The 27,549-nt window shown below is 47.0% G+C and overlaps 1 protein-coding gene across 7 annotated transcripts in view; it reads left to right on the forward strand.

Moving 5' to 3' along the window:
* The window catches only part of nsmfa (NMDA receptor synaptonuclear signaling and neuronal migration factor a), a 58,655-nt gene extending 32,265 nt beyond the window's left edge, over positions 1-26,390 (forward strand). For 3 of the 7 annotated variants that reach the window (XM_029769170.1, XM_029769171.1, XM_029769173.1), the window contains 10 exons: positions 6,243-6,295; positions 7,039-7,128; positions 9,411-9,538; positions 10,269-10,352; positions 10,601-10,634; positions 11,533-11,603; positions 11,852-11,931; positions 14,621-14,723; positions 21,622-21,697; positions 24,868-26,390. In XM_029769170.1, the coding sequence (XP_029625030.1) occupies positions 6,243-6,295; positions 7,039-7,128; positions 9,411-9,538; positions 10,269-10,352; positions 10,601-10,634; positions 11,533-11,603; positions 11,852-11,931; positions 14,621-14,723; positions 21,622-21,697; positions 24,868-24,965 (817 nt within the window). In that variant the 3' untranslated portion in view covers positions 24,966-26,390. Of the gene's footprint in view, positions 1-1,772; positions 1,842-6,242; positions 6,296-7,038; positions 7,129-9,410; positions 9,539-10,268; positions 10,353-10,600; positions 10,635-11,532; positions 11,604-11,851; positions 11,932-14,620; positions 14,724-21,621; positions 21,698-24,867 lie in introns of all 7 variants that reach the window. The other 4 variants (XM_029769167.1, XM_029769169.1, XM_029769172.1 and 1 more) reach the window with 3 other exon arrangements.
* Positions 26,391-27,549: the final 1,159 nt, after the last annotated feature.

Raw genomic sequence — 27,549 nt, forward strand, 5'->3', positions numbered from 1 at the left:
GACCTCATAGTGTTTGGGTTTCTAGCCAGAGGGAGGGTATTGTCTTGCTCCCCACATCACCACGGACCTCATAGTGTTTGGGTTTCTAGCCAGAGGGAGGGTATTGTCTTGCTCCCCACATCACCGCGGACCTCATAGTGTTTGGGTTTGTAGCCAGAGAGAACGTATTGTCTTGCTCCCTACATCACCACGGACCTCATAGTGTTTGGGTTTGTAGCCAGAGGGAGGGTATTGTCTTGCTCCCCACATCACCGCGGACCTCATAGTGTTTGGATTTCTAGCCAGAGGGAGGGTATTGTCTTGCTCCCCACATCACCGCGGACCTCATAGTGTTTGGGTTTCTAGCCAGAGGGAGGGTATTGTCTTGCTCCCCACATCACCGCGGACCTCATAGTGTTTGGGTTTCTAGCCAGAGGGAGGGTATTGTCTTGCTCCCCACATCACCGCGGACCTCATAGTGTTTGGATTTCTAGCCAGAGGGAGGGTATTGTCTTGCTCCCCACATCACCGCGGACCTCATAGTGTTTGGGCTTCTAGCCAGAGGGAGGGTATTGTCTTGCTCCCCACATCACCGCGGACCTCATAGTGTTTGGGTTTGTAGTCAGAGGGAGGGTATTGTCTTGCTCCCTACATCACCACGGACCTCATAGTGTTTGGGTTTCTAGCCAGAGGGAGGGTATTTTCTTGCTCCCTACATCACCGCGGACCTCATAGTGTTTGGGTTTGTAGCCAGAGGGAGGGTATTGTCTTGCTCCCCACATCACCGCGAAGCTCATAGTGTTTGAAAATCACTGTTATTCAGTTTTTTTTTTTACTTCTGATGATGTCATCAAAACTTTTCAATTTTAGATTTTTTTTCGACAAAACATCCATATACGCCGTTTTCACATACGTGTATGTAGATAATGGTATTATGCTGGAGATAATGAAAATTAGGTTGAAAGTGGTGGAGTTGCCCTTTAAGTACAGTGGGAAAAGTACTCTGTCATACTCTGTCATACTCTGTCATACAAAAAGTACAGAATTCTAGTAAATTCTATGCATCAAATTCCTTACATGAAGCAAACTACACTGCACCATTTTCTTGTTACTTTTTTCTTTTTTCTTTATGGACAGACAGGGGCACACTCCTGTGCTCAGACATCATTTGCAAATGCTGTATTTGTGTTTAGTGAGTCTGCCAGATCAGAGGCAGTAGGGATGACCAAGCATTATATTGATAGGTACGTGTATTGGACCATATTGCTGTCCTGCCTGAGCATTCGAAATGTATGGGAGTAACAAGTAGATATTTTCTTTAGGAATGTAGTGGAGTAAAAGTAAACATTATCAAAAATATAAATATTAAAGTAAATTACAGGTACCTCAAAAAATTACTTCAGTAGTACTTTAAAGTATTTTTACTTATTAAGTACATTACACCACTGGGGGATCATGGCACATACCTACAGACCGGCTGTAAACTGTTCTCCCTCCCTCACCTCTGGCTAACCCACATGGTCAACTCTTCAGCTAAACCCCAGCTGGCCCTAACTTCTAACGCTAACCTTCTTAACTAACTCAAACAAAGAGACAGCATCCCAAATCCCAATGATGCAAATCTAGCCATTACAGCTATACCCCCCCCCCCAGAGCTGACTAAACCTCGTACTATAGCTAAACCCTTCCCTAGCAATACCCCCCCCCCACTCCCCCAGCGCTCTCTCACTCTCCTCGTGATAAGCCAGCATTCCCCCCCTTTCATCTTTTCATTCTGTGCCACGTCCCAGCAGGGCTTTCCGGGGATTTGTGCAGAGAAAGAGGGGAGAGAGGGAGCTGGATTCGGCTGAAGTCATCCAGAGGTATCTACTGTGTTCCTGGCTGGTCAGTGTGTACTGCTGTGCTCCTGTACTCTCTGACTCCTCCATCCATTATCCATAGATATAGACTCCCGGGAGGGGTAAAAATAGCATGGGGCACAAGCAGATTGAAATGACGTCACTACCATAAGTGAGAGAAAAAAGCCCACTCAGAGTGCATTGCGCTGTGCCACAGAGGTAGATGGTGTGTGCAACACAATGCCATACATCTGCACTTTCCTCTCACTGCTGAAGTGGAAATGGGATTCAGTGTGGTAAGTCAGCCATATGTGAGGTTGTACAACGGTAAGGAACCCAGCTAGTGCAGCGCTATCGTAGCTAAACAAGTTTATTAGGTACACCCCGTTCACCATTTTTTTTCTGCTACAGACAATTAGTCACGTGGCCGTGGCTTGCTGTATAAAGCAGGCAGACAGGCATTGAGGCATTCAGTTACTGTTCGATTGAACGTAAGAATGGGAAAAACGAGTGACCTAAGCGACTTTGAGCTTGGTATGATCGTCGGCGCCAGACACTCCGGTTCCAGTATCTCAGAAACGGCCAGCCTCCTGGGCTTTTCCCGCACGACAGTGTCTAGCGTTTACCAAGAATGGTGCGACAAACAAAAAACATCCAGTCAGCGGCAGTCCTGTGGGTGAAAACAGCTCATTGATGAGAGGTCGAAGGAGAACGGCAAGAATCGTGCAAGCTAACAGGCAGGCCACAAACAGACAAATAACGATGCAGTAAAACAGTGGTTTGCAGAATGGCATCTCAGAACGCACAACTCGTCTGTTCTTGTCACAGATGGGCTACTGCAGCAGACGACCACACCGGGTTCCACCCCTATCAGCTAAAAACAAGAAGAAGTGGCATGCGATCACCAACACTAGACAATTAAAGAGTGAAAAAACATGGCCTGGTCCGACGAATCCCGGTTTCTGTTGGTTCATGCTGATGGCAGAGTTAGGATTTGGCGTAAGCAGCATGAGTCCATGGCCCCATCCTGCCTGGTGTCAACGGTACAGGCCGGTGGTGGTGGTGTTATTGTGTGGGGAATGTTTTCCTGGCACACGTTAGGTCCCTTGATACCAATTGGGCAATGTTTCCTTGCCGCGAAGAATTCAGGCTGTTCTGGAGGCAAAGGGGGGGTCTGACCCGGTACTGGATGGGCGTACCCAATAAACTGGCCACTGAGTGTATATGAGGCATACGTTGCTATGCTTAATAAAGCTAAAGCTAACTCCTAGAGACATGTCAGGTGACATTGGTAGTGAACTCATTACCCTGGATACCTCAGCAGTAACAAGGCTAAAAACCCATGAGCAACTGCATATGGGGCCTAGTTAGTTAGTGACGCTAACGAGGCTAAAGCTAACTCCTGGACAGCTGACTTTGGGAGTGAACCCATTACTGGCAGAGGCTTAGCGGAGTTGTCAACAACTGGATGCATCCGGTTTTCAGGGATACAACTAATTCCTTTTCCTTTGAAAACCGGATGTGGGAACTCCACTCAGGCATCTTCTTTTACTCCTGCTACGTAAGGTTAGGCAGATTCAGCTGGGCAGACGAACGGACAGATGTTTTCCCACAATGCCAGGCTGCTGCAGTAGAAGGTTACTGTGGCACGAAGCCTCAACTGGTTAATGGAGGAGCAACAGACCGCCCTCCCCTCTGTCTGGACATAGAGAGGTATAAAGAGAGAGGGAGAGAAGGAGAGGTAGACAGAGCTGGAGGAGGAGGAGATAGGGAGACAGATGGATAGGGAGGTAGGGAGAAAGAGATGGGGAAAAGAGAGGACGAGAGGTGCATTGGAGCAGCGTACACAGAGGGAGAGAGAAAGAGGGAGAAAAAGGGGACATACCGCCAGAGGAGCATCGGAGCGGCCCTTAACGCGTGAGCAGCATAGATAGATAGATAGATGTCTGAGTGTGTAGAGGGGGGTCTCTCCTTCTCTTTCATCCTCTCATTAAGGGACCTGCTCCGTGTCTCTAGTCTGCAGGCATGCGGGGAAAAAAGAGGATAGCTAGACTTTGTTCCACTTCATTCTATCAGCTCACACTCTCGCCATCCAACACGTGAAGATAGTGAGGCCTGCTCTGTTTTAGGGTGAGGGAATGTTTGAGAAATAAGTGTTTTAATCACAATATAAAGCTAGTCCGACTGAGTTTTGTTTGACTCTGTGAGTGAAATGAGGTGAAGATTGGATTATCATTCATTGTCAGTGAACAATGTTTCTGGGGGTGAAACAAGGACTCTTTCTCCCTCGCTTCTTTCTCCCTTTCTCTCTCTCACTCCGGCCTCCTCATGTCTCACATGCATCCACCCACACGCGGTGGCTATTTTTTACCCTTTCACCAACAGACATGTTGTAGCCGCGGAGAACAATCGCATGGCGTGTTGGAGAGATGTGACATATTGTATGAGGGGGAGTTGGCCAGAGAGATCAGGTGTTTATCTCTTAGAAAATAGCAATTATACAGAATAGAATTAATAGGGAACGACAGGCGGACCATTAGTGAAATGTCACTCAAAGCTAATGCGGTTATGAAGAGCCGGAACACTTTTAGCTGATCAATGAAGAAGGCGTCTCTGTATTTTCTGGTTTTGGATCTAGGCTACTAAAGGAAACAGGTTGAAACATCTCTACGTCTGATCAGAAACGTTTTGGATCTAGGCTACTAAAGGAAACAGGTTGAAACATCTCTACGTCTGGTCAGAAACGTTTTGGATCTAGGCTACTAAAGGAAACAGGTTGAAACATCTCTACGTCTGGTCAGAAACGTTTTGGATCTAGGCTACTAAAGGAAACAGGTTGAAATATCTCTACGTCTGGTCAGAAACGTTTTGGATCTAGGCTACTAAAGGAAACAGGTTGAAACATCTCTACGTCTGATCAGAAACATTTTGGATCTAGGCTACTAAAGGAAACAGGTTGAAACATCTCTACGTCTGATCAGAAACGTTTTGGATCTAGGCTACTAAAGGAAACAGGTTGAAACATCTCTACGTCTGGTCAGAAACGTTTTGGATCTAGGCTACTAAAGGAAACAGGTCGAAACATCTCTACGTCTGGTCAGAAACGTTTTGGATTTAGGCTACTAAAGGAAACAGGTTGAAAACATCTCTACGTCTGGTCAGAAACGTTTTGGATCTAGGCTACTAAAGGAAACAGGTTGAAACATCTCTACGTCTGATCAGAAACATTTTGGATCTAGGCTACTAAAGGAAACAGGTTGAAACATCTCTACGTCTGATCAGAAACGTTTTGGATCTAGGCTACTAAAGGAAACAGGTTGAAACATCTCTACGTCTGGTCAGAAACGTTTTGGATCTAGGCTACTAAAGGAAACAGGTTGAAACATCTCTATGTCTGATCAGAAACGTTTTGGATCTAGGCTACTAAAGGAAACAGGTTGAAACATCTCTACGTCTGATCAGAAACGTTTTGGATCTAGGCTACTAAAGGAAACAGGTTGAAACATCTCTACGTCTGATCAGAAACGTTTTGGATCTAGGCTACTAAAGGAAACAGGTTGAAACATCTCTACGTCTGATCAGAAACGTTTTGGATCTAGGCTACTAAAGGAAACATGTTGAAACATCTCTACGTCTGGTCAGAAACGTTTTGGATCTAGGCTACTAAAGGAAACTGGTTGAAACATCTCTACGTCTGATCAGAAACGTTTTGGATCTAGGCTACTAAAGGCAACAGGTTGAAACATCTCTACGTCTGATCAGAAACGTTTTGGATCTAGGCTACTAAAGGAAACAGGTTGAAACATCTCTACGTCTGATCAGAAACGTTTTGGATCTAGGCTACTAAAGGAAACAGGTTGAAACATCTCTACGTCTGATCAGAAACGTTTTGGATCTAGGCTACTAAAGGAAACAGGTTGAAACATCTCTACGTCTGGTCAGAAACGTTTTGGATCTAGGCTACTAAAGGAAACAGGTTGAAACATCTCTATGTCTGATCAGAAACGTTTTGGATCTAGGCTACTAAAGGAAACAGGTTGAAACATCTCTATGTCTGGTCAGAAGCATCTGGAAAAGTAGCAGCAGCTGGCAGCAGGTGACAGATGCTAGAGGGTATGCAGTAGCAGTTACATTTTCCTCTGTTACTTAAAACACTCACTTGACTGATCTAAATTATGAAACAATTCCATCGAAAGTCTTAAATTAAAAAAAATTTCACGCCTCTTACCTTATTATGGCAGCCTATTCCCTATATAGTGCACTGCTTTCCATAGTGCTGTGTTCCTGTGTGTGTCAACAGTAGTACACTATTTAGGGAGCGATTTCGGACACAGACACTCTCCTTCCCTTATTAATTCACTTCTCCCTCTAAGTGATTTTGACTGTCTCCTCTTCTTTTTCTCCTCATGCCTAATCTGCCCACAGGAACTTCCGGAAGCATCTCAGAATGGTGGGCAGCAGGAGGATGAAGGCACAGAGTGAGTCACAGTGTTACTGTGTGCTGTGTGTTCTCCCAACATGTCCGCCCTCCATCAGTGGTTTTGTGTTTTGTTGACTTTGTGTTCATGCATGCCGGGGATTATGCATGGCCTTGTGTGTGATGTGTGTATCGGTGTGTGGCATGCCGTTGTGCACCGGTGAGTGTGTGTGTGTGTGTGTGTGTGAGTGTGTGTTGGCACATGTTTGATGAACCTACGTGTTTGTGTGTTTATGCTGGTGTTGAGGCGTAGGTGGTCTGGAAAGGTGAGACGTTAAGCTAACGAATGGGAGATCTCCCCAGTCTCTCATTTGTGAGGCTGGTCATGTTGCACCGAGCCAAAACTCACCCACCCAGTGTGTCCTCTGGAGAGGAGTGTGTGTGTGTGTCCAGGATGTGTGTGTTCAGGGTGTGTGTGTTCAGGATGTGTGTGTTCAGGGTGTGTGTGTCCAGGATGTGTGTGTTCAGGGTGTGTGTGTTCAGGGTGTGTGTGTTCAGGGTGTGTGTGATCAGGGTGTGTGTGTTCAGGGTGTGTGTGTTCAGGATGTGTGTGTTCAGGATGTGTGTGTTCAGGGTGTGTGTGTTCAGGATGTGTGTGTTCAGGATGTGTGTGTTCAAGGTGTGTGTGTTCAGCGTGTGTGTGTTCAGGGTGTGTGTGTTCAGGGTGTGTGTGTTCAGGGTGTGTGTGTTCAGGGTGTGTGTATGGTGCGTGGGTGTGTGACTCTCTCTCCCCACCTGCACTAGCATTTGCCGAGCGTAGAGCGATGAGTTTCAACCGCTCCTGGAGTGACCCCACCCCTGTCAAGAATGACTCTCCACATGACCCCAGAGACAGTGAGTCAAAACAGTCACACATGTTACTATACACACTCACTCAGACACTCACAAACTGGGCACAGGCAAACACACTCATACACAAGTACAAGTATGCTAAACAGAGTTTGGGGTGGTCAATTCCAGTTCATTCCTATTCCAGTTCTCTTCCATGCTTTTCATTGAGGAACATTTTGAATTGGAATTTGGTTTCCTTTCTGAACTGACTGGAATTACAATGGAATTGACCCCAACCCTGATGCTGAAGCATTAAGCATTGAAAAGCATTTATGATAAAACACACATATTCACACAACACGCACACACACACACACACACACACACACACACACACACACACACACACACACACACACACACACACACACACACACACACACGCACACACACACACGCTAATCAGCTGTGTCTGCTGTTGATTCTGACACTGTCTGTCTTCCTCTGACCGTGGGTCTGTCTCCAAGTTTGTGATGCTCTCTCGCTTTCTCTGTGAGTATTTGTCTCAAATGGTCTGGGAGTGTGTCAAGCTCAGGTCTGGGAGTGTGTGTGCGTGTGTACGCACTGTGTGTCTATGTGTCGGCATGTGTTTTTCTCGTTTTTGAATGTTGGTGTGTTTGTTTTCTGTTTTTCCATCTACTTTGTGCCACGGTGTGACTGACAGTCTGCTGATAGAGGTTACTGTTGATGACATTTGAAATGTCTATTTGTGTCATGTATTTCTCTCCTTCTCTGACAGTCCAATGATTTTCCTCATAATGGTTCACACAATCTGTCTCTACCCTGTCACCTTTCCCATTCTCCTTTTTACCTACTCATTCATTTTCTTCTCTCCTTTTTGACTAGACGATGTTCCCTTGTTTCTTCATTTTCTTCCACCTATTCATCTGGAAGGTTGTTATTCTCTGTCACTTCACGTCTGTTTCTCTTTGTGCCTCACTGTCACTTTCCATTGACATCTCTCTCCTTCCCTTCCACTCTCTCTCCCTCCCTTCCATTCTCTCTCCTTCCCTTCCACTCTCTCTCCCTCCCTTCCACTCTCTCTCCCTCCCTTCCACTCTCTCTCCCTCCCTTCCACTCTCTCTCCCTCCCTTCCACTCTCTCTCCCTCCCTTCCACTCTCTCTCCCTCCCTTCCATTCTCTCTCCTTCCCTTCCACTCTCTCTCCTCCCTTCCACTCTCTCTCCCTCCCTTCCACTCTCTCTCCCTCCTTCCACTCTCTCTCCCCTCCACTCTCTCTCCCTCCCTTCCACTCTCTCTCCCTCCCTTCCACTCTCTCTCCCTCCCTTCCACTCTCTCTCCCTCCCTTCCACTCTCTCTCCCTCCCTTCCACTCTCTCTCCCTCCCTTCCACTCTCTCTCCCTCTCTCCCCTCCCTTCCACTCTCTCTCCCTCCCTTCCATTCTCTCTCCCTTCCCTTCCACTCTCTCTCCCTCCCTTCCACTCTCTCTCCCTCCCTTCCACTCTCTCTCCCTCCCTTCCACTCTCTCTCCCTCCCTTCCACTCTCTCTCCCTCCCTTCCACTCTCTCTCCCTCCCTTACACTCTCTCTCCCTCCCTTCCATTCTCTCTCCCTCCCTTCCACTCTCTCTCCCTCCCTTCCACTCTCTCTCCCTCCCTTCACTCTCTCTCCCTCCCTTCCACTCTCTCTCCCTCCCTTACACTCTCTCTCCCTCCCTTCCATTCTCTCTCCCTCCCTTCCACTCTCTCTCCCTCCCTTCCACTCTCTCTCCCTCCCTTCCACTCTCTCTCCCTCCCTTCCATTCTCTCTCTCTCCCTCCCTTCCACTCTCTCTCCCTCCCTTCCACTCTCTCTCCCTCCCTTCCATTCTCTCTCCCTCCCTTCCACTCTCTCTCCCTCCCTTCCACTCTCTCCCTCCCTTCCACTCTCTCTCCCTCCCTTCCACTCTCTCTCCCTCCCTTCCATTCTCTCTCCCTCCCTTCCATTCTCTCTCCCTCCCTTCCACTCTCTCCCCTCCCTTCCACTCTCTCTCCCTCCCTTCCACTCTCTCTCTCTCCCTCCCTTCCATTCTCTCTCCCTCCATATGCCTTTCTCTTTATTGCATTGCTTACTTTCCCTGTGCCCATCTCTTTCCTTCCTTCCTTCCTTCCCTCCCTCCCCCTCTCCCTCTCCCTGTCTCTCTTGCTCTTCCCTTCCTCTCCCGCCCCACTCTCTTACTCCCTGTCTCCCCTCCTCTCGTCCCATCTCTCTCCTGTCTCCTCCCTCCTCTCTCCCTCTCTCTTTCTCTCTCTCTGACGGTGTGCCTGCTCTTTGTGTCGTGGGGTCAGGTGGGGACCTGCCTGCCTCGTGTGGGACCCTGGATGAGGGGGAGCGTGAGGAGCTAGACTGGGAGGAGGAGAGGGAGATGGAGAGACTTGCCTGTGAGGGAGATGACTTCATCCCACCCAAAATCATGGTGAGGGGCTAGGGTTTGCAAAATTCCGGTGTAGTCTCTCTAGACAGACAGGTTGCCTTCAACGATGTACCAATGTTCCATCAGTTTGGCAGAGCTGATAGGGCAGAGTTGGTACGCATGCCGGATATCCGTCCAGAGCACTATCCGCTCAGGTCCTGCTGTAAACATTTCCGCTAGCTAGCTAGATGGAGCTCGCAAGAGGATATTTTCAATGAGTGTATTTCACAAGTGAGTAGTTTGCATGCGCCATGACGTTACCGTCACAAGCTTCCCACCACTGACTGGCTGTGGCTATCTGGGACCGCTTTGTGTCCGCCTCTGTCCTGTCATTTGTAATCCCTGCCGACCCAAACGTGTGATTTGCTGGGAGAGTTGTCTGTCTGACAGGGCTGTTATTTCCCGAGACTAGTCTGCATGTGAACATGTTTACTGAGTTGGAATAGCAAGGTTGTTGTGATTCTTCAACACATGAATGTATAGAAGTCAACTGGCTATTTTTAGATCCTTAACTGACTGAAATAAAGTGGAATTGACTCCAACCCTGTTGAATGGCAGTAAAGAGCCGTAGATATAATGCATCTTATCTGCTCAGACAAACTAGTATGAAGAAGGAATGTTAAGGACCATTGGTTTAGACACAAAACACAACAGAGAGAGATACAAGTGAATGTGACCCTCCTTTCTCTTCCTTCTTCTCCTTCTCTCTTCTTTCTCCGTCTCTCACTCTCAGCTGATCTCCTCCAAAGTCCCCAAGGCGGAGTACGTTCCCACCATCATCCGCAGGGATGACCCCTCAATCATCCCTATCCTCTATGTGAGTGGAAGCATTTATGATCAAGTACACACACGCACACAACAGCTGGAACAGAGCAGTAGCTAGCCAACTGCTTTGCTTTGGTCTTTGACACGCACGCACACACACACACGCACACACACACGAACACACACGTGACTCCATCAACTTGTTCTCTATGTGTCTGCATGCACAGATGATAAATCAATTATCCTGCATAATATTCAGTGAATGGATATTGAGTGGATATCATGTCTCTGTATCTCCAGGACCATGAACATGCTACGTTTGATGATATCCTCGGTAGGTAAACTGCCCTTTATCTGACTTTGTCTTTATTAGTCCCAAATGGCACCTTATTCCCTATGTAGTTTGCTACTTTTTTTTATGAGCTCCGGTCAAAAGTAGTGAACTATGTAGGGACTAGTGTTCCATTTGGGACGCATAAGGTGTTTGTGAGAATAATGCAGTGTTCCATACGGCTGGCTTTTTGTGTGGGGAAATTCTGTTTTTACTGTACTCCCTGTCTCTCTCTCCAACCCCTCTCTCTGTCCCTCTCTCTGTCCCTCTCTCCAACCCCTCTCTCTGTCCCTCTCTCCAACCCCTCTCTCTGTCCCTCTCTCTGTCCCTCTCTCCAACCCCTCTCTCTGTCCCTCTCGCCAACTCCTCTCTCTGTCCCTCTCTCTGTCCCTCTCTCCAACCCCTTTCTCTGTCTCTCTCTCCAACCCCTCTCTCTGTCCCTCTCTCCAACCCCTCTCTCTGTCCCTCTCTCCAACCCCTCTCTCTGTCCCTCTCTCCAACCCCTCTCTCTGTCCCTCTCTCCAACCCCTCTCTCTGTCCCTCTCTCCAACCCCTCTCTCTGTCCCTCTCTCCAACCCCTCTCTCTGTCCCCCTCTCCAACCCTCTTTCTGTCCCTCTCTCCAACCCCTCTCTCTGTCCCTCTTTCCAACCCCTCTCTCTGTCCCTCTCTCCAACCCCTCTCTCTGTCTCTCTCTCCAACCCCTCTCTCTGTCCCTCTCTCCAACTCCTCTCTCTGTCCCTCTCTCCAACCCCTCTCTCTGTCCCTCTCTCCAACCCCTCTCTCTGTCCCTCTCTCCAACCCCTCTCTCTGTCCCTCTCTCCAACCCCTCTCTCTGTCCCTCTCTCCAACCCCTCTCTCTGTCCCTCTCTCCAACCCCTCTCTCTGTCCCTCTCTCCACAGAGGAGATTGAGAAGAAGCTAACAGCCTACAGGAGAGGCAGCAGAATCTGGAGGATGCTCATCTTCTGCCAGGTGAGACAGGGAGAGAGTAGAGCGAGAGAAAGATAGGGGAGAAAGAGAGATGATGATGATTATGAAAGGACAAAAGAAAACCCTTGTTAGGTTGAATGATGTAAATCCCAGCGGGAAGATAGATAACAACTCAATTACGATTTCAACTCTGGAGTGGAGGGGCTAATTGTATGACTACTGTATGTCCTGTGGTAGTGGTGTTGTTTGACTCTTGACTGTGAACTTGAAAAGCAGTGGGTTTGTTATAGGGAGGTCCAGGGCATCTGTACCTGTTGAAGAATAAAGTGGCCACATTCGCCAAGGTGGAGAAAGAAGAGGACATGAGCCAGTTAGTGTCATCAGTCATACTCTTCATACAGCTGTCATACTCTTCATATAGCTGTCATACTCTTCATACAGCTGTCATACTCTTCATACAGCGCTCATAATCTTCATACAGCTGTCATACTCTTCATATAGCTGTCATACTCTTCATACAGCTGTCATACTCTTCATACAGCGCTCATAATCTTCATACAGCAGTCATACTCTTCATACAGCGCTCATACTCTTCATACAGCGCTCATACTCTTCATACAGCTGTCATACTCTTCATACAGCGCTCATACTCTTCATACAGCGCTCATACTCTTCATACAGCGCTCATACTCTTCATACAGCTGTCATACTCTTCATACAGCTGTCATACTCTTCATACAGCGCTCATACTCTTCATACAGAAGTCATACTCTTCATACAGCGCTCATACTCTTGATACAGCGCTCATACTCTTCATAAAGCGGTCATACTCTTGATACATCGGTCAAACTCTTGATATATCGGTCATACTCTTCATAAAGCGGTCATACTCTTGATACATTGGTCATACTCTTGATATATCGGTCATACTCTTGATATATCGGTCATACTCTTCATACAGCGGTCATACTCTTGATACATTGGTCATACTCTTCATACAGCAGTCATACTCTTCATACAGCGGTCATACTCTTGATACATTGGTCATACTCTTGATATATCGGTCATACTCTTGATATATCGGTCATACTCTTCATACAGCGGTCATACTCTTGATACATTGGTCATACTCTTGATATATCGGTCATACTCTTGATATATCGGTCATACTCTTCATACAGCGGTCATACTCTTGATACATCGGTCATACTCTTGATACATCGGTCATACTCTTCATACAGCGGTCATACTCTTGATACATCGGTCATACTCTTGATATATCGGTCATACTCTTCATACAGCGGTCATACTCTTGATACATTGGTCATACTCTTGATATATCGGTCATACTCTTGATACATCGGTCATACTCTTGATACATCGGTCATACTCTTGATACATCGGTCATACTCTTGATATATCGGTCATACTCTTGATATATCGGTCATACTCTTGATACAGCGGTCATACTCTTGATACATTGGTCATACTCTTGATATATCGGTCATACTCTTGATATATCGGTCATACTCTTCATACAGCGGTCATACTCTTGATACATCGGTCATACTCTTGATACATCGGTCATACTCTTCATACAGCGGTCATACTCTTGATACATCGGTCATACTCTTGATATATCGGTCATACTCTTCATACAGCGGTCATACTCTTGATACATTGGTCATACTCTTGATATATCGGTCATACTCTTGATATATCGGTCATACTCTTGATACAGCGGTCATACTCTTGATACATTGGTCATACTCTTGATATATCGGTCATACTCTTGATATATCGGTCATACTCTTCATACAGCGGTCATACTCTTGATACATTGGTCATACTCTTCATACAGCGGTCATACTCTTCATACATCGGTCATACTCTTGATACATCGGTCATACTCTTGATACATCGGTCATACTCTTCATACAGCAGTTATACTCTTCATACAGCGGTCATACCCTTCATACAGCGCTCATACTCTTCACATAGCAGTCATACTCTTGATACATCGGTCATACTCTTGATACATTGGTCATACTCTTCATACAGCGGTCATACTCTTGATACATCGGTCAGACTCTTGATATATCGGTCATACTCTTGATACATCCGTCATACTCTTGATACATTGGTCATACTCTTGATACATCGGTCATACTCTTGATACATCGGTCATACTCTTCATACATCGGTCATACTCTTCATACAGCGGTCATACTCTTGACATATTGGTCATACTCTTCATACAGCGGTCATACTCTTGATACATTGGTCATACTCTTCATACAGCGGTCATACTCTTGACATATCGGTCATACTCTTCATACATCGGTCATACTCTTGATACATTGGTCATACTCTTCATACAGCGGTCATACTCTTGATACATCGGTCATACTCTTCATACAGCGGTCATACTCTTCATACATCGGTCATACTCTTCATACATCGGTCATACTCTTCATACAGCGGTCATACTCTTCATACATCGGTCATACTCTTGATACATCGGTCATACTCTTCATACAGCGGTCATACTCTTGATACATTGGTCATACTCTTCATACATCGGTCATACTCTTGATACATTGGTCATACTCTTCATACAGCGGTCATACTCTTGATACATCGGTCATACTCTTCATACATCGGTCATACTCTTGATACATCGGTCATACTCTTCATACAGCGGTCATACTCTTGATACATTGGTCATACTCTTCATACATCGGTCATACTCTTGATACATCGGTCATACTCTTCATACAGCGGTCATACCCTTCATACATCGGTCATACTCTTGATACATCGGTCATACTCTTGATACATCGGTCATACTCGTCATACAGCAGTCATACTCTTTTCCATCTTTTCCATATACAGTGCACTATTTTTTACCAGAACCCTAAGGGCCCTGCTCAAAAGTAATGCACTACATAGGGAATAGGGTGTCATTTGGAATGCATGTTTACAGTCCCTGTCTCTCTGTTAGTACTGTTAGAGTAGCAGTATTGTTGTAACTGAATCATGTTGTCCTCCGACAACAGGTTCTGGAGGAGGCTGAGTCGGTTTATGAGCAAAGTGAACCCTGAACCCAACCTCATCCATATTATGGGCTGCTACGTCCTGGGCAACCCCAATGGAGAGAAGGTACACTATAGTTCTCAATCTTTTTCTTTTCTCTCTCTCTTCTCTCTCTACTTCTCTCCCTCCTCTCTCTACTTCTCTCCCTCCCCTCTCTCTACTTCTCTCCCTCCTCTCTCTACTTCTCTCCCTCCTCTCTCTACTTCTCTCCCTCCTCTCTCTCTACTTCTCTCCCTCCTCTCTCTACTTCTCTCCCTCCTCTCTCTACTTCTCTCCCTCCTCTCTCTACTTCTCTCCCTCCTCTCTCTACTTCTCTCCCTCATCTCTCTCTACTTCTCTCCCTCATCTCTCTCTACTTCTCTCCCTCCTCTCTCTCTACTTCTCTCCCTCCTCTCTCTCTACTTCTCTCCCTCCTCTCTCTACTTCTCTCCCTCCTCTCTCTACTTCTCTCCCTCCTCTCTCTACTTCTCTCCCTCCTCTCTCTCTCTCTCCCTCCTCTCTCTCTACTCTCTTCCCTCATCTCTCTCTACTTCTCTCCTCCTCTCTCTACTTCTCTCCCTCCTCTCTCTCTACTTCTCTCCCTCCTCTCTCTACTTCTCTCCCTCCTCTCTCTCTACTTCTCTCCTCCCCTCTCTCTCCTCTCTCTCCCTCCTCCTCCTCTCCTACTTCTCTCCCTCCTCTCTCTACTTCTCTCCCTCCTCTCTCTCTACTTCTCTCCCTCCTCTCTCTACTTCTCTCCCTCCTCTCTCTACTCTCCTCCTCCTCTCTCTACTTCTCTCCCTCCCTCTCTCTACTTCTCTCCCTCCCTCCCTACTCCTCCCTCCCTCTCTCTACTTCTCTCCCTCCTCTCTCTCTACTTCTCTCCCTCCTCTCTCTCTACTTCTCTCCCTCCCTCTCTCTCTACTTCTCTCCCTCCTCTCTCTACTTCTCTCCCTCCCCTCTCTCTACTTCTCTCCCTCCTCTCTCTCTACTTCTCTCCCTCCTCTCTCTCTACTTCTCTCCCTCATCTCTCTCTACTTCTCTCCCTCCTCTCTCTCTACTTCTCTCCCTCCTCTCTCTACTTCTCTCTCTCTCTCCTCCTCTCCTTCTTCTCTCTCTCCCTCTCCTCTCTACTCTCTACTTCTCTCCCTCCTCTCTCTACTTCTCTCCCTCCTCTCTCTACTTCTTCTCTCCCTCCTCTCTCTCCTTTTCTCTCCACTCCATCTCTCTCTACTTCTCTCCCTCTCTCTCCTACCTTCTCTTACTCTCTCTCCTTCTCGTTCTCTCCCTCCTCCTCTCTACTTTCTCTCCTCCTCTCTCTACTTCTCTCCCTCCTCTCTCTCTACTTCTCTCCCTCCTCTCTCTACTTCTCTCCCTCCTCTCTCTCTACTCTCTCCCCTCCTCCTCTACTTCTCTCAACCTCCTCTCTATACTTCTCTCCCTCCTCTCTCTACTTCTCCTCCCTCCTCTCTCTCTACTTCTCTCCTCCTCCTCTCTCTAACTTCTCTCCCTCATCTCTCTCTACTTCTCTCCCTCCTCTCTCTACTTCTCTCCCTCCTCTCTCTACTACTTCTCTCCCTCTCTCTCTCTACTTCTCTCCCTCCTCTCTCTACTTCTCTCCCTCCTCTCTCTCTACTCTCTCCTCCCCCTCCTCTCTCTCTACTTCTCCCCCCCCTCTCTCTACTTCTCTCCCTCCCTCTCTCTACTTCTCTCCCTCCTCTCTCTCTACTTCTCTCCCTCATCTCTCTCTACTTCTCTCCCTCCTCTCTCTACTTCTCTCCCTCTCTCTCTACTTCTCTCCCTCTCTCTCTACTTCTCTCCCTCCTCTCTCTACTTCTCTCCTCATCCTCTCTCTCCTCCTCTCTCCCTCCTCTCTCTACTTCTCTCCCTCCTCTCTCTACTTCTCTCCCTCCTCTCTCTCTACTTCTCTCCCTCATCTCTCTCTACTTCTCTCCCTCCTCTCTCTACTTCTCTCCCTCCTCTCTCTACTTCTCTCCTCCTCTCTCTCTACTTCTCTCCCTCCTCTCTCTACTTCTCTCCCTCCTCTCTCTACTCTCTCCCTCCTCTCTCTCTACTTCTCTCCCTCCTCTCTCTACTTCTCTCCCTCCTCTCTCTCTACTTCTCTCCCTCCTCTCTCTACTTCTCTCCCTCCTCTCTCTACTTCTCTCCCTCCTCTCTCTACTTCTCTCCCTCCTCTCTCTCTACTTCTCTCCCTCCTCTCTCTCTACTTCTCTCCCTCCTCTCTCTCTACTTCTCTCCCTCCTCTCTCTACTTCTCTCCCTCCTCTCTCTACTTCTCTCCCTCCTCTCTCTCTACTTCTCTCCCTCATCTCTCTCTACTTCTCTCCCTCCTCTCTCTACTTCTCTCCCTCCTCTCTCTCTACTTCTCTCCCTCCTCTCTCTACTTCTCTCCCTCCCCCCTCTCTCTACTTCTCTCCCTCCTCTCTCTACTTCTCTCCCTCCTCTCTCTCTACTTCTCTCCCTCCTCTCTCTACTTCTCTCCCTCCTCTCTCTCTACTTCTCTCCCTCCTCTCTCTACTTCTCTCCCTCCCTCTCTCTCTACTTCTCTCCCTCCTCTCTCTACTTCTCTCCCTCCTCTCTCTCTACTTCCTCCCCTCCCCTCTCTCTACTTCTCTCCCTCCTCTCTCTCCTTCTCTCCCTCCTCTCTCTACTTCTCTCCCCCCTCTCTCTCTACTTCTCTCCCTCCTCTCTCTACTTCTCTCCCTCCTCTCTCTCTACTTCTCTCCCTCCTCTCTCTACTTCTCTCCCTCCTCTCTCTCTACTTCTCTTCTCTCCCTCCTCTCTCTACTTCTCCCCTCCCTCCTCTCTCTCTACTTCTCTCCCTCATCTCTCTCTACTTCTCTCCCTCCTCTCTCTACTTCTCTCCCTCCTCTCTCTACTTCTCTCCTCCTCTCTCTCTACTTCTCCTCCCTCCTCTCTCTACTTCTCTCCCTCCTCTCTCTACTTCTCTCCCTCCTCTCTCTACTTCTCACTTCTCTCTCCTCCTCTCTCTCTACTTCTCTTCTCCCTCCCTCATCTCTCTCTACTTCTCTCCCTCCTCTCTCTACTTCTCTCCCTCCTCTCTCTACTTCTCTCCCTCCCTCTCTCTACTTCTCTCCCTCCCCTCTCTCTACTTCTCTCCCTCCTCTCTCTACTTCTCTCCCTCCTCTCTCTACTTCTCTCCCTCTCTCTCTCTACTTCTCTCTCTCCCTCCCCTCTCTCTACTTCTCTCTCCCCTCCTCTCTCTACTTCTCTCCCTTCTCTCTCTCTACTTCTCTCCCTTCTCTCTCTCTACTTCTCTCCCTCCTCTCTCTCCTTCTCCTCCTCCTCTCTCTCTTCTTCTCTCCCTCCTCTCTCTACTTCTCTCCCTCCTCTCTCTACTTCTCTCCCTCATCTCTCTCTACTTCTCTCCCTCCTCTCTCTCTACTTCTCTCCCTCATCTCTCTCTACTTCTCTCCCTCCTCTCTCTCTACTTCTCTCCCTCCTCTCTCGCTACTTCTCTCCCTCCTCTCTCTCTCTCTACTTCTCTCCCTCCTCTCTCTCTACTTCTCTCCCTCCTCTCTACTTCTCTCCTCCCTCTCGCTAACTTCTCCTCCCTCCTCTCTCTCTACTTCTCTTCCCTCCTCTCTCTACTTCTCTCCCTCCTCTCTCTACTTCTCTCCCTCCCTCTCTCTATACTTCTCTCCTCCTCCTCTCTCTCTACTTCTCGTCCCTCCTCTCGTCTCTACTTCTCTCCCTCCTCTCTCTACTTCTCTCCTCCGGCTCTCTTCTCTACTTCTCTCTCTCTACTTCTCTCCCTCATCTCTCTCTACTTCTCTCCCTCCTCTCTCTACTTCTCTCCCTCCTCTCTCTACTTCTCTCCCTCCCCTCTCTCTACTTCTCTCCCCCTCTCTCTCTACTTCTCTCCCTCCTCTCTCTCTACTTCTCTCCCTCCTCTCTCTACTCTCTCCCTCCTCTCATCTACCTCTCCCTCCTCTCTCGTACTTCTCTCTCCTACTCTCTACTTCTCTCCCTCCTCTCTCTACTCTACTTTCTCTCCCCTCCTCTCTCTACTTCTCGCCCTCCTCTCCTCTCCTACTTCTCTCCTCCCTCCTCTCTCTACTTTCTCTCCCTCCTCTCTCTATTCTCTTCTCTCCCTCCTCTCTCTACTTCTCTCCCTCCTCTCTCTCTACTTCTCTCCCTCCTCCCTCTCTCTACTTCTCTCCCTCCCCTCTATCTACTTCCTCTCGCCTCCCTCCTCTATCTACTTCTCTCCCTCCCTCTCTCTACTTCTCTCCCTCCTCTCTCTCTACTTCTCTCCCTCCTCTCTCTACTTCTCTCCCTCCTCTCTTCTACTTCTCTCCCTCCTCTCCTCTAACTTCTCTCCCTCCTCTCTCTCTACTTCTCTCCCTCCTCTCTTTCTACTTCTCTCCCTCCTCTCTTCTACTTCTCTCCCTCCTCTCTACTCTCCTAACTCTCTCTTCTACTCTCTCCTCTCTCTCTACTTCTCTCCCTCCTCTCTCTCTACTTCTCTCCCTCCTCTCTCTACTTCTCTCCCTCTCTCTCTACTTCTCTCCTCCCTCTCTACTTCTCTCCCCTCCTCTCTCTACTTCTCTCCCTCCTCTCTCTACTTCTCTCCCTCCTCTCTCTACTTCTCTCCCTCCTCTCTCTACTTCTCTCCCTCCTCTCTCTACTTCTCTCCCTCCTCTCTCTCTACTTCTCTCCCTCCTCTCTCTACTTCTCTCCCTCCTCTCTCTACTTCTCTCCCTCATCTCTCTCTACTTCTCTCCTCCTCTCTCTACTTCTCTCCCTCCTCTCTCTACTTCTCTCCCTCCTCTCTCTACTTCTCTCCCTCCTCTCTCTCTACTTCTCTCCCTCCTCTCTCTACTTCTCTCCCTCCTCTCTCTACTTCTCTCCCTCCTCTCTCTACTTCTCCCCTCCTCTCTCTACTTTCCTCCCTCCCCTCCTCTACTTCTCTCCCTCCTCTTCTCACTCTCTCCCTCATCTCCTCTCTCTCTCTTCTCTCCCTCCTCTCTCTCTACTTCTCTCCCTCATCTCTCTACTTCTCTCCCTCCTCTCTCTACTTCTCTCCCTCCTCTCTCTACTTCGCTCCCTCATCTCTCTCTAACTTTCTCCCGCATCTCTCTCTATTTCTTTCCCTCCCGCCGCTCTCTACTTCTCTCCCATCCTACTCTCTCTACTCTCATCCCTCCTCTCTCTCTACTTCTCTCCTCCTCTTCTCTCTTCCCTCTCCCTCCTCTCTCTACTTCTCTCACTCATATCTCTCTCTATCTCTCCTCCTCTCTACTACTCTCTCCCTCATCTCTCTCTACTTCTCTCCCTCCTCTCTCTCTACTTCTCTCCCTTACACTCTCTCTCTACTTCTCTCCCCCTCCTCTCCTCTACTCTCTCCCTCCCTCTCTCTACTTCTCTCCCTCCTCTCTCTCTACTTTCTCCTCATCTCTACTCTCTCCCTCCTCTCTCATCTACTTTGCGCTCCCTCCCACTCTCTCTACTTCTCTACCTCCTCTCTCATCTACTTCTCTCCCTCCTCTTCTCCTCTTACTTCTCTCCTCCTCTCTCTCTACTTCCTACCTCCTCTCTACTTCTCTCCCTCCTCTCTCTCTACTTCTCTCCCTCCTCCTCTCTACTTCTCTCCCCTCTCTCTCTACTTCTCTCCCTCCTCTCTCTCTACTTCTCTCCCTCATCTTTCTCTCCTATTCTCTACCTCTCTACTTATCTGCTGTGTGTGTGTGTGTGTGTGTGTGTGTGTGTGTGTGTGTGTGTGTGTGTGTCTGTGTGTGTGTGTGTGTGTGTGTGTGTGTGTGTGTGTGTGTGTGTGCAGAAATAATCAGCTGTGACAGTTAGAACATCCCCTCCCCTCCCCTCCTCTCCTTTCCTCCCCTCCCCTCCTCTCCTCTCCTCTCCTTCCTCTCCCTCTCCTCCTCTCCTCTCCTCTCCTCCAGAAGTGAGTGCTATAGGGCTATAGTCATTTAGTTCAGTATTCTTTGCTTTCTTGGGTACAGGAACAATGTTGGACATCTTGAAGCAAGTGGGTACAGCAGACTGGGATAGGGAGAGATTGAATATGTCCGTAAACACTCCAGCCAGCTGGTCTGTGCATGCTCTGAAGACGTGGCTAGGGATGCCGTATGGGCCGGAAGCCTTGCGAGGGTTAACACGCTTACATTTATCGCATATTGACTGGGTGATGCATCATAATTTACACTTCAAGTACTCGTATCCTCAGAATTCAGGATCTTGGGAACTGGTTCTTAGAATTCTCCCTCTTGACTCAATACCTCCAGAACATTAGCATTCTATGTGTATTGGCAGGGTGTATTTACTGGGAGACAGATTGGCAGATCAGAAAAACAGCTAGGATGGGCTTGCTGCTGAGTGGAGACTGTTGTGCTCGATGAAGAGAAATCAAGCTAGCTTCAATAAAACACGAAAGCAAAGGCTCCCAGAATGAGAGTTGTCAGCCAGCGCTTCTAGAGCCCATTCAATTACAGATTAGTTAATTATTTGATTCTCCACAAGCGCACGTCTCCAGCGGTGAGTATGAAAGAAGTGTGTTCCTCAGAGTGTCATCACAGAGTACAGCATCATGTTGTTTATACAGAAGAAGCGAAGCACAGAGACTGGCAATCACTGGGTGCCTTTGAAACGTTTTCTTCCACACACACACACACACACACACACACACACACACACACACACACACACACACACACACACACACACACACACACACACACACACACACACACACACACACACACACACACACACACACACACACACACACACACACCACACACACACACACACACACAGTCTCTCTCTCTCATTTGCCCTTCCTGTCACCCATCTTGGATGAATGAGGAGTTTGCCATAGCCTAAAAGCTTGGAGCTGGGTCCTTTCGAGGTCCAGGCCCCCCTGATGAGGAGGGAGAGCCAGGCTGCAGGATTAATTGGTGTCTGTTCTTATCTTTGGCCAACAGCTGTTCCAGAAGTTGAAGAACCTGATGAGGCCTTACTCCATCGAATTTGAGTCGCCACTGGAGCTGTCTGCGCAGGGTGAGGACTGTCAGCGACACACACACACACACGCACGCACGCACGCACGCACACACACACACACACACACACACACACACACACACACACACACACACACACACACACACACACATGCACATATACACGACCTGCAATAGCTTTTATTGATGGACTTGTTCCCTCAATCAAAAAAGGCATTATTTCTCCTTCTTCTCTCTCTCTGTCTGTCACATTGTTCATTCTTCATTCATTAACTCTGATAAAACTATCTCTCTTTCTTCATTTGCTCTCCTTTTGATTTATTTTTCTGTCACTCCTTTGGGTCCATTCACTGTAACTGGACTATCTTGTCTGCCTCTACCACCCTCCCTCTCTCCTTCCCTCCCTCTCTACATTTCCCACTCTATTTTGGTGTGAGTTAGATAAGGTCTGCAATGTAAATGGCACTGTGGAGAGGGTCAAACGAACCTGCCCAGCTAGCACATTTGGTTCCTTGGAGGTAGCGGGAACGTATGTCTTTGGTTTCACATTGATTGTGGGAACGAAGCCATGCGTTTCTTGACCAGTAAAATTGAACTTTTTTTCAACATTCTGAGAACAAGGGAACATTTAGCCTGTTATGGGAACATTTATTTTTAGGTTGCAGGGAGCTTCTTTGAACGTTTTCCTGGGAGGTTTTATTAACTCTCTGAGAACGGAAATTATAGGTCATTTGGAGGTTTTTGATGAACTTCTTTAAAACGTTCAATAAGACTTTTAATAACACTGCTAGCTTATTTTGGGTTAACTTTTTTTTATTACTCCAAGCACAGATAGGACACTCTATCTATGGAATTAGTCCAGTTTGCCACCAGGATGGAGCTAGCATGACATTTTGTTACGCATACAAAGCTGTTCATTTAGTCTATTCAAACAGACCCCAATACAAAGAAAACAAGCACTCATTAAGATCAGGTGTGGCCAATTAGTTTTGTTGATGCTGAGAACGGGATGTATATGTTTTTAAATAACATTCTTAGAACGTTCTCTGAACGTTACTAAAGTTTTTCTTGTTGTTTTTATGTAAAGCTTTCTTAACGTTCTCAGAACAATTTGAAAACATTACTTTAAACAGAACCATGAGGAAACCTGTAGGAACTGTTATGCGGAAGTACCAAAATTCCCACGGAAGAATGTTGTTTCTTAACGTTCTTGAAACAATTTGAGAACATGACTTCAGTAGAACCACGAGGAAACCTATAGGAAACATTATGCTGAAGTACTGAAATTCCACATTAATTGTCTATTAATGTTCTCTGAAATATTTGAGATGATTCCCAGTGTCAAACCAGTTGGAGAACAATCCTAGAACATTACCAACATTTCAGTTAAATGTAACCATGTTTGATCCTTTAGGAAGCGTTCTGTTAAAGTAATGAAATACCAAGAAACAACGTTTTTTTTTTGTAAAGTTCCGTAAATGTGCTGAGAATGTTCCAAATCTAAGCAACTATGCTGTACCATTCCCAAAAAGTTACGGGAAGGTTGTATGCAAATAACCATATGACAACCACTCTCACCAAGCTCTAAAGGCCATGATACACTGGCAATTTCTTTGAGGCAATATTGCAGAGCAATGTTGCTGGCAACAGAGTGGGGTATGGGACACTGGAGCAGTGATGAGCAGTGATGAGCAGTGATGAGCAGTGATGAGCAGTGATGAGCAGTGATGAGCAGTGATGAGCAGTGATGAGCAGTGATGAGCAGTGATGAGCAGTGATGAGCAGTGAGCAACATGGACATGAATAATAGATTTCATATTAAGCAGCATATATCAATTTAAAACTCAATTTCCCCATTCATTTACTCATCTCCTATAGCTTGTTGTTGGCTGTTAACGCCCACATCTGAACTGGAATTTATCAGCTAGCAAACCTGTGCCCTGGTTATCCACTCAAACCTGCTGCCAATGCAGACAGATTTAGAAAACATTTTACTTCACAATTCTAAGCACGGAAGTGTAAATGGTAAGCTAATCAGCTAGTTCAACATACCAAAACAATTTAAAATGAAAAATGAAATGTAAAATCTACATGGATAGCTAGCTAACGAATTAGCCTGTTTGTCCCATTGACTTATCATGGGTTGCAGTTAGCATGCTAATCGATTAACATGCACACCACTGTGGATATTTGTGTCAGTTAAACATGACAAACTGAACACAGTATGTATGTATTAACGTATCATGATATAATATTGTAGTGAGAAACATAAGAGACGTTAATGTCCAACATATGTTAGTAGATTTTTTTATCGCTTCAGCTCAAAAACGGTCGCCATGTTTTCCAAAATATTTTGGAACAGCAGACTGATCACATGACCAATATCTGTGCTCTGATTGGAGGATTCCTACAAATTGCCCACTAGGTGGCGCTGCTGATCAAGATCCCCCAGATAATAAAAAGTTGCTCATTTTCCATGTAAAATAGTTGCAGCAAACATTGCTGGAAACATTGCTCACAATATTGCCTCTCCAAATTGTCGGTGTATCATGGCCTTGAGAAACATAAGGTTCTCTTTCTGCGCTAGCTGGGTGCTCCCTGAAACAGTGAACGACACAGTGTCAACACACAATGATAGATGGTAGAAGTTGAACCATTCACTGTAAATGATATTGTTCTAGAGAATAACAAGTGGAATGTTAAAGAGATTATTATCACATTTGATATCTGTGTGTAACACGTACAGCATATTAACTGGGCAATCAGCAGTTGCTACATCCATTTCTGGACTTGTTAATGAATGATATGTACCCATTGATTCTTGAAGAATATAACTTAGAAATGCCTCATGAGCTTAGTTCAACTGTCGTACCCCATCAGAAGACAGAATATAAGCTTGTTTTACTCCAATGTTTGTAAATAAAGCAAATGTAAACAGACACTATATAGCCACAAACATTGATAAAACTATCATTTTGATATCATGCACGGTCAGTCTTTGCATTTCTCCAGCCCCATCCCTCATCTTTTTACCGAAACAGGGATGGGGAGGACACTTTGTAATTGTTTCAACTGCTGATTGCCTCTTTAAGGTGGAATCGCTTGAGGGCAACATATAAATGAGCAAATTCTTTGTATTATTGACTAGGCAAGGTACCCTGAAGTGAAACGCATAATTGAACCTTTACTGTACCTTCATTTATCTAGGAAAAGAGATGATTGAGATGTACTTTGACTTCCGTCTCTTCCGTCTGTGGAAAACTCGCCAGCACTCCAAACTCCTGGACTACGAGGATCTTTTGTGACGGGGCTCCGAGTCAAGTCAGTCCTGTAGCGTACATACCGTCTATACTGGGGCAGGAGGACCTACTGAACACCACTGCTCAACTCAACCCTACTGCTCAACCCCACTGTAACATCCATCATACCTGCTTTCATCCAGGAAAGGACCGGGAGAGGGGGGTGAAGAAGAGGAGGAAGAAGAGAAGAGGGACAGGAGGGATAGAGAGGTAGAGGAGGAGGTGAGGGGGGGTGACATAGCAGCTGTCATGGTGCTGTGTGTGTCACCCATTGTTTATATCAACCCTCCTCTTCACCGCCTACGCAACCACAAAGGTCGAGGGTCAAAAAGAGAGACACCAAGCAGAAGGGATGCTAGAAGGACAGAAAAAGACCCGAAGACGGAGAGGACGAGTGAAAGAGTAGAGCGGGAGAGAGATCTTCTGTGCCCTTGCTCTCTCCCTTGTGACACGAGGAACAAAAACCCGTATTATCATGTTTGAGGTGTTCATAGCAATTTAAAGGGCAGTTGTTTGGTCCGGTTCTGGTTGGACCTCTCAGACAATCCGGATTGGAAAAGCACCATTCAATCCATCTGTAGGTGTGTATGTATACGTCACATGAATATAGTCTAGCTCTAGTCATGCAACTTCTCACTCTGTAAGAACATGATACAGCGTTATTGTTTGCTGTTTCTTCTGAACTCTCTTCAATAACTCAGGTTTTAGCCATGAAATCATCTCTGTTTGTTTGATCCCCTAATGCACCAGATATTGTAATCCTCATTGCCATTGCCTGGGATGAATGTATATATCATTTCTCTTCTGTCTATTTCAACTGATTCAGCTCCAGAGCCAAAAGTGTAGGGGCGACGTCACAAATACATATGTGTGTGTGCATGTGCGTTCATAGGTCCGTGTGCGTGCGTGCGTTCGTGTGTGTGTGTGTGTGCCTGCGTGCGTGTGCGTTTTCCCTCTCTGATATAGCCATGCTGAACGGTTCCATTTCTCACCACAGAGTGAAGTCACTGACACACACTTCCAGCAGATGAGTTGTGATGTCAGGTCTGGTAGCGTGGCCAATAGCTCAGTGTTACCCGGTGGATCCCTTTCTGCTGTCTCCATCGGGGTGATGCCATTTAAATGGCCCATGTCAATGCCTTCCATCAGTAGCTGTACTCCATCTAGCCTCAAGTCTGTTGGTTGCTCTCACCACCAGCTAGACAGTCCTGGCTCCCCCTCAGGACCTCTTCCTCCACTGGGCCTTAGTCCAGTCAGAAAATAGGCACTTAATGAATTGGTCTGATCTTCATCATTCCAAGCCATTAATGAGCCATCTGGGGCTCAGCAGAGTTATGTGCTGTAATGTAATGCACCGAGGGGAGAGAGAGAGTAGTGTGTGTGTGTGTGTGTGTGTGTGTGTGTGTGTGTGTGTGTGTGTGTGTGTGTGTGTGTGTGTGGTGTGTGTGTGTGTGTGTGTGTGTGGTGCGTGGTGGTGGTGCTTGCGTGCGTGCGTGCGTGCGTGCGTGCGTGCGTGCGTGCGTGCGTGCGTGCGTGCGTGCGTGCGTGCGTGCGTGCGTGCGTGCGTGCGTGCGTGCGTCCGTCCGTCCATCAGCATCACACCATAAAACCACTGTATCAAGAACACTGGGGGCAGGCAGTCAGATTGCCAGAGGACGGCCAGTGGACATCTAAAAGAGACAACTCCACACTAGTCAAAGCCACCCTGTTCACACACACACAGCATTATTCCCTGCACAGCTAGTTCTTCTCTGTCGGCGCCAAGTCAACGCCACATAACGCGTTAGTCTTCTTTTGTGTGGCTGTTCTGTTGTCCTTTTTCACGTTCTTGAGTTGAGTGGTGGATATCGATGTCATCCTTCAGATAGAGCAAAAGATGCCAACGCATTGTCTGCGACGGAGAGCGCTCTCCCTGTGGGAGTCTGAGTCATGTAGCCCCGACTCTGACTCAGCAGACGTTCTATAGGTAGTCTTCTGTTCTGTTCTCTGTAGTTCATATAAGCCTTCGTTGCTGCATCTAATTAAAGATGCAAACAGCCATACTGTCTCTCGCTCCACCCGTATCTTCTCCTTCATGTGACATCAATTTCTATGACTGTACTGTTACCTTTTCAATATAAAGTGTTAGGGAAATATAAAGTGTTAGGGAAATATAAAGTCTTAAGGAAAACATAAGAACGGATTAAAAAGAAATATAAAAAAAAAAGAAATGACGATTTGTTTTAGCTAATCATTGAAGCTGTTTGCTTCTTGCCTCTATCAATGTTACTGTATGTGGCATGGTATAGAGCGCAGAGTTAGAATCCACAAACATGTATTTCTCCTCCATTTGTGTTTTGTAGCAGCAACGTGGAAGAGATGGGGGGGTGAGAAAGTTGAGAATGCCCTAAAATGATTGATGTCTCACTCTTTTTGAAACTCTCTTGCTAACAACAGGGCTTCGTGTGCAGCGACTCACTGTACTGTACGCTTCAGAGTTCTGGGCACTGAGGGAAAACAAAACAAAAATGCTTGTTTTCTTTCATGTCTCATAGGAACTCAGACAGAGGAAGATGCTATTTCTCATGCCTGCCTTGTAGACATGGGCTTT

This window comes from Salmo trutta, chromosome 12 (assembly GCF_901001165.1).
Source record: "Salmo trutta chromosome 12, fSalTru1.1, whole genome shotgun sequence".
NCBI classification, from domain to species: domain Eukaryota; kingdom Metazoa; phylum Chordata; class Actinopteri; order Salmoniformes; family Salmonidae; genus Salmo; species Salmo trutta.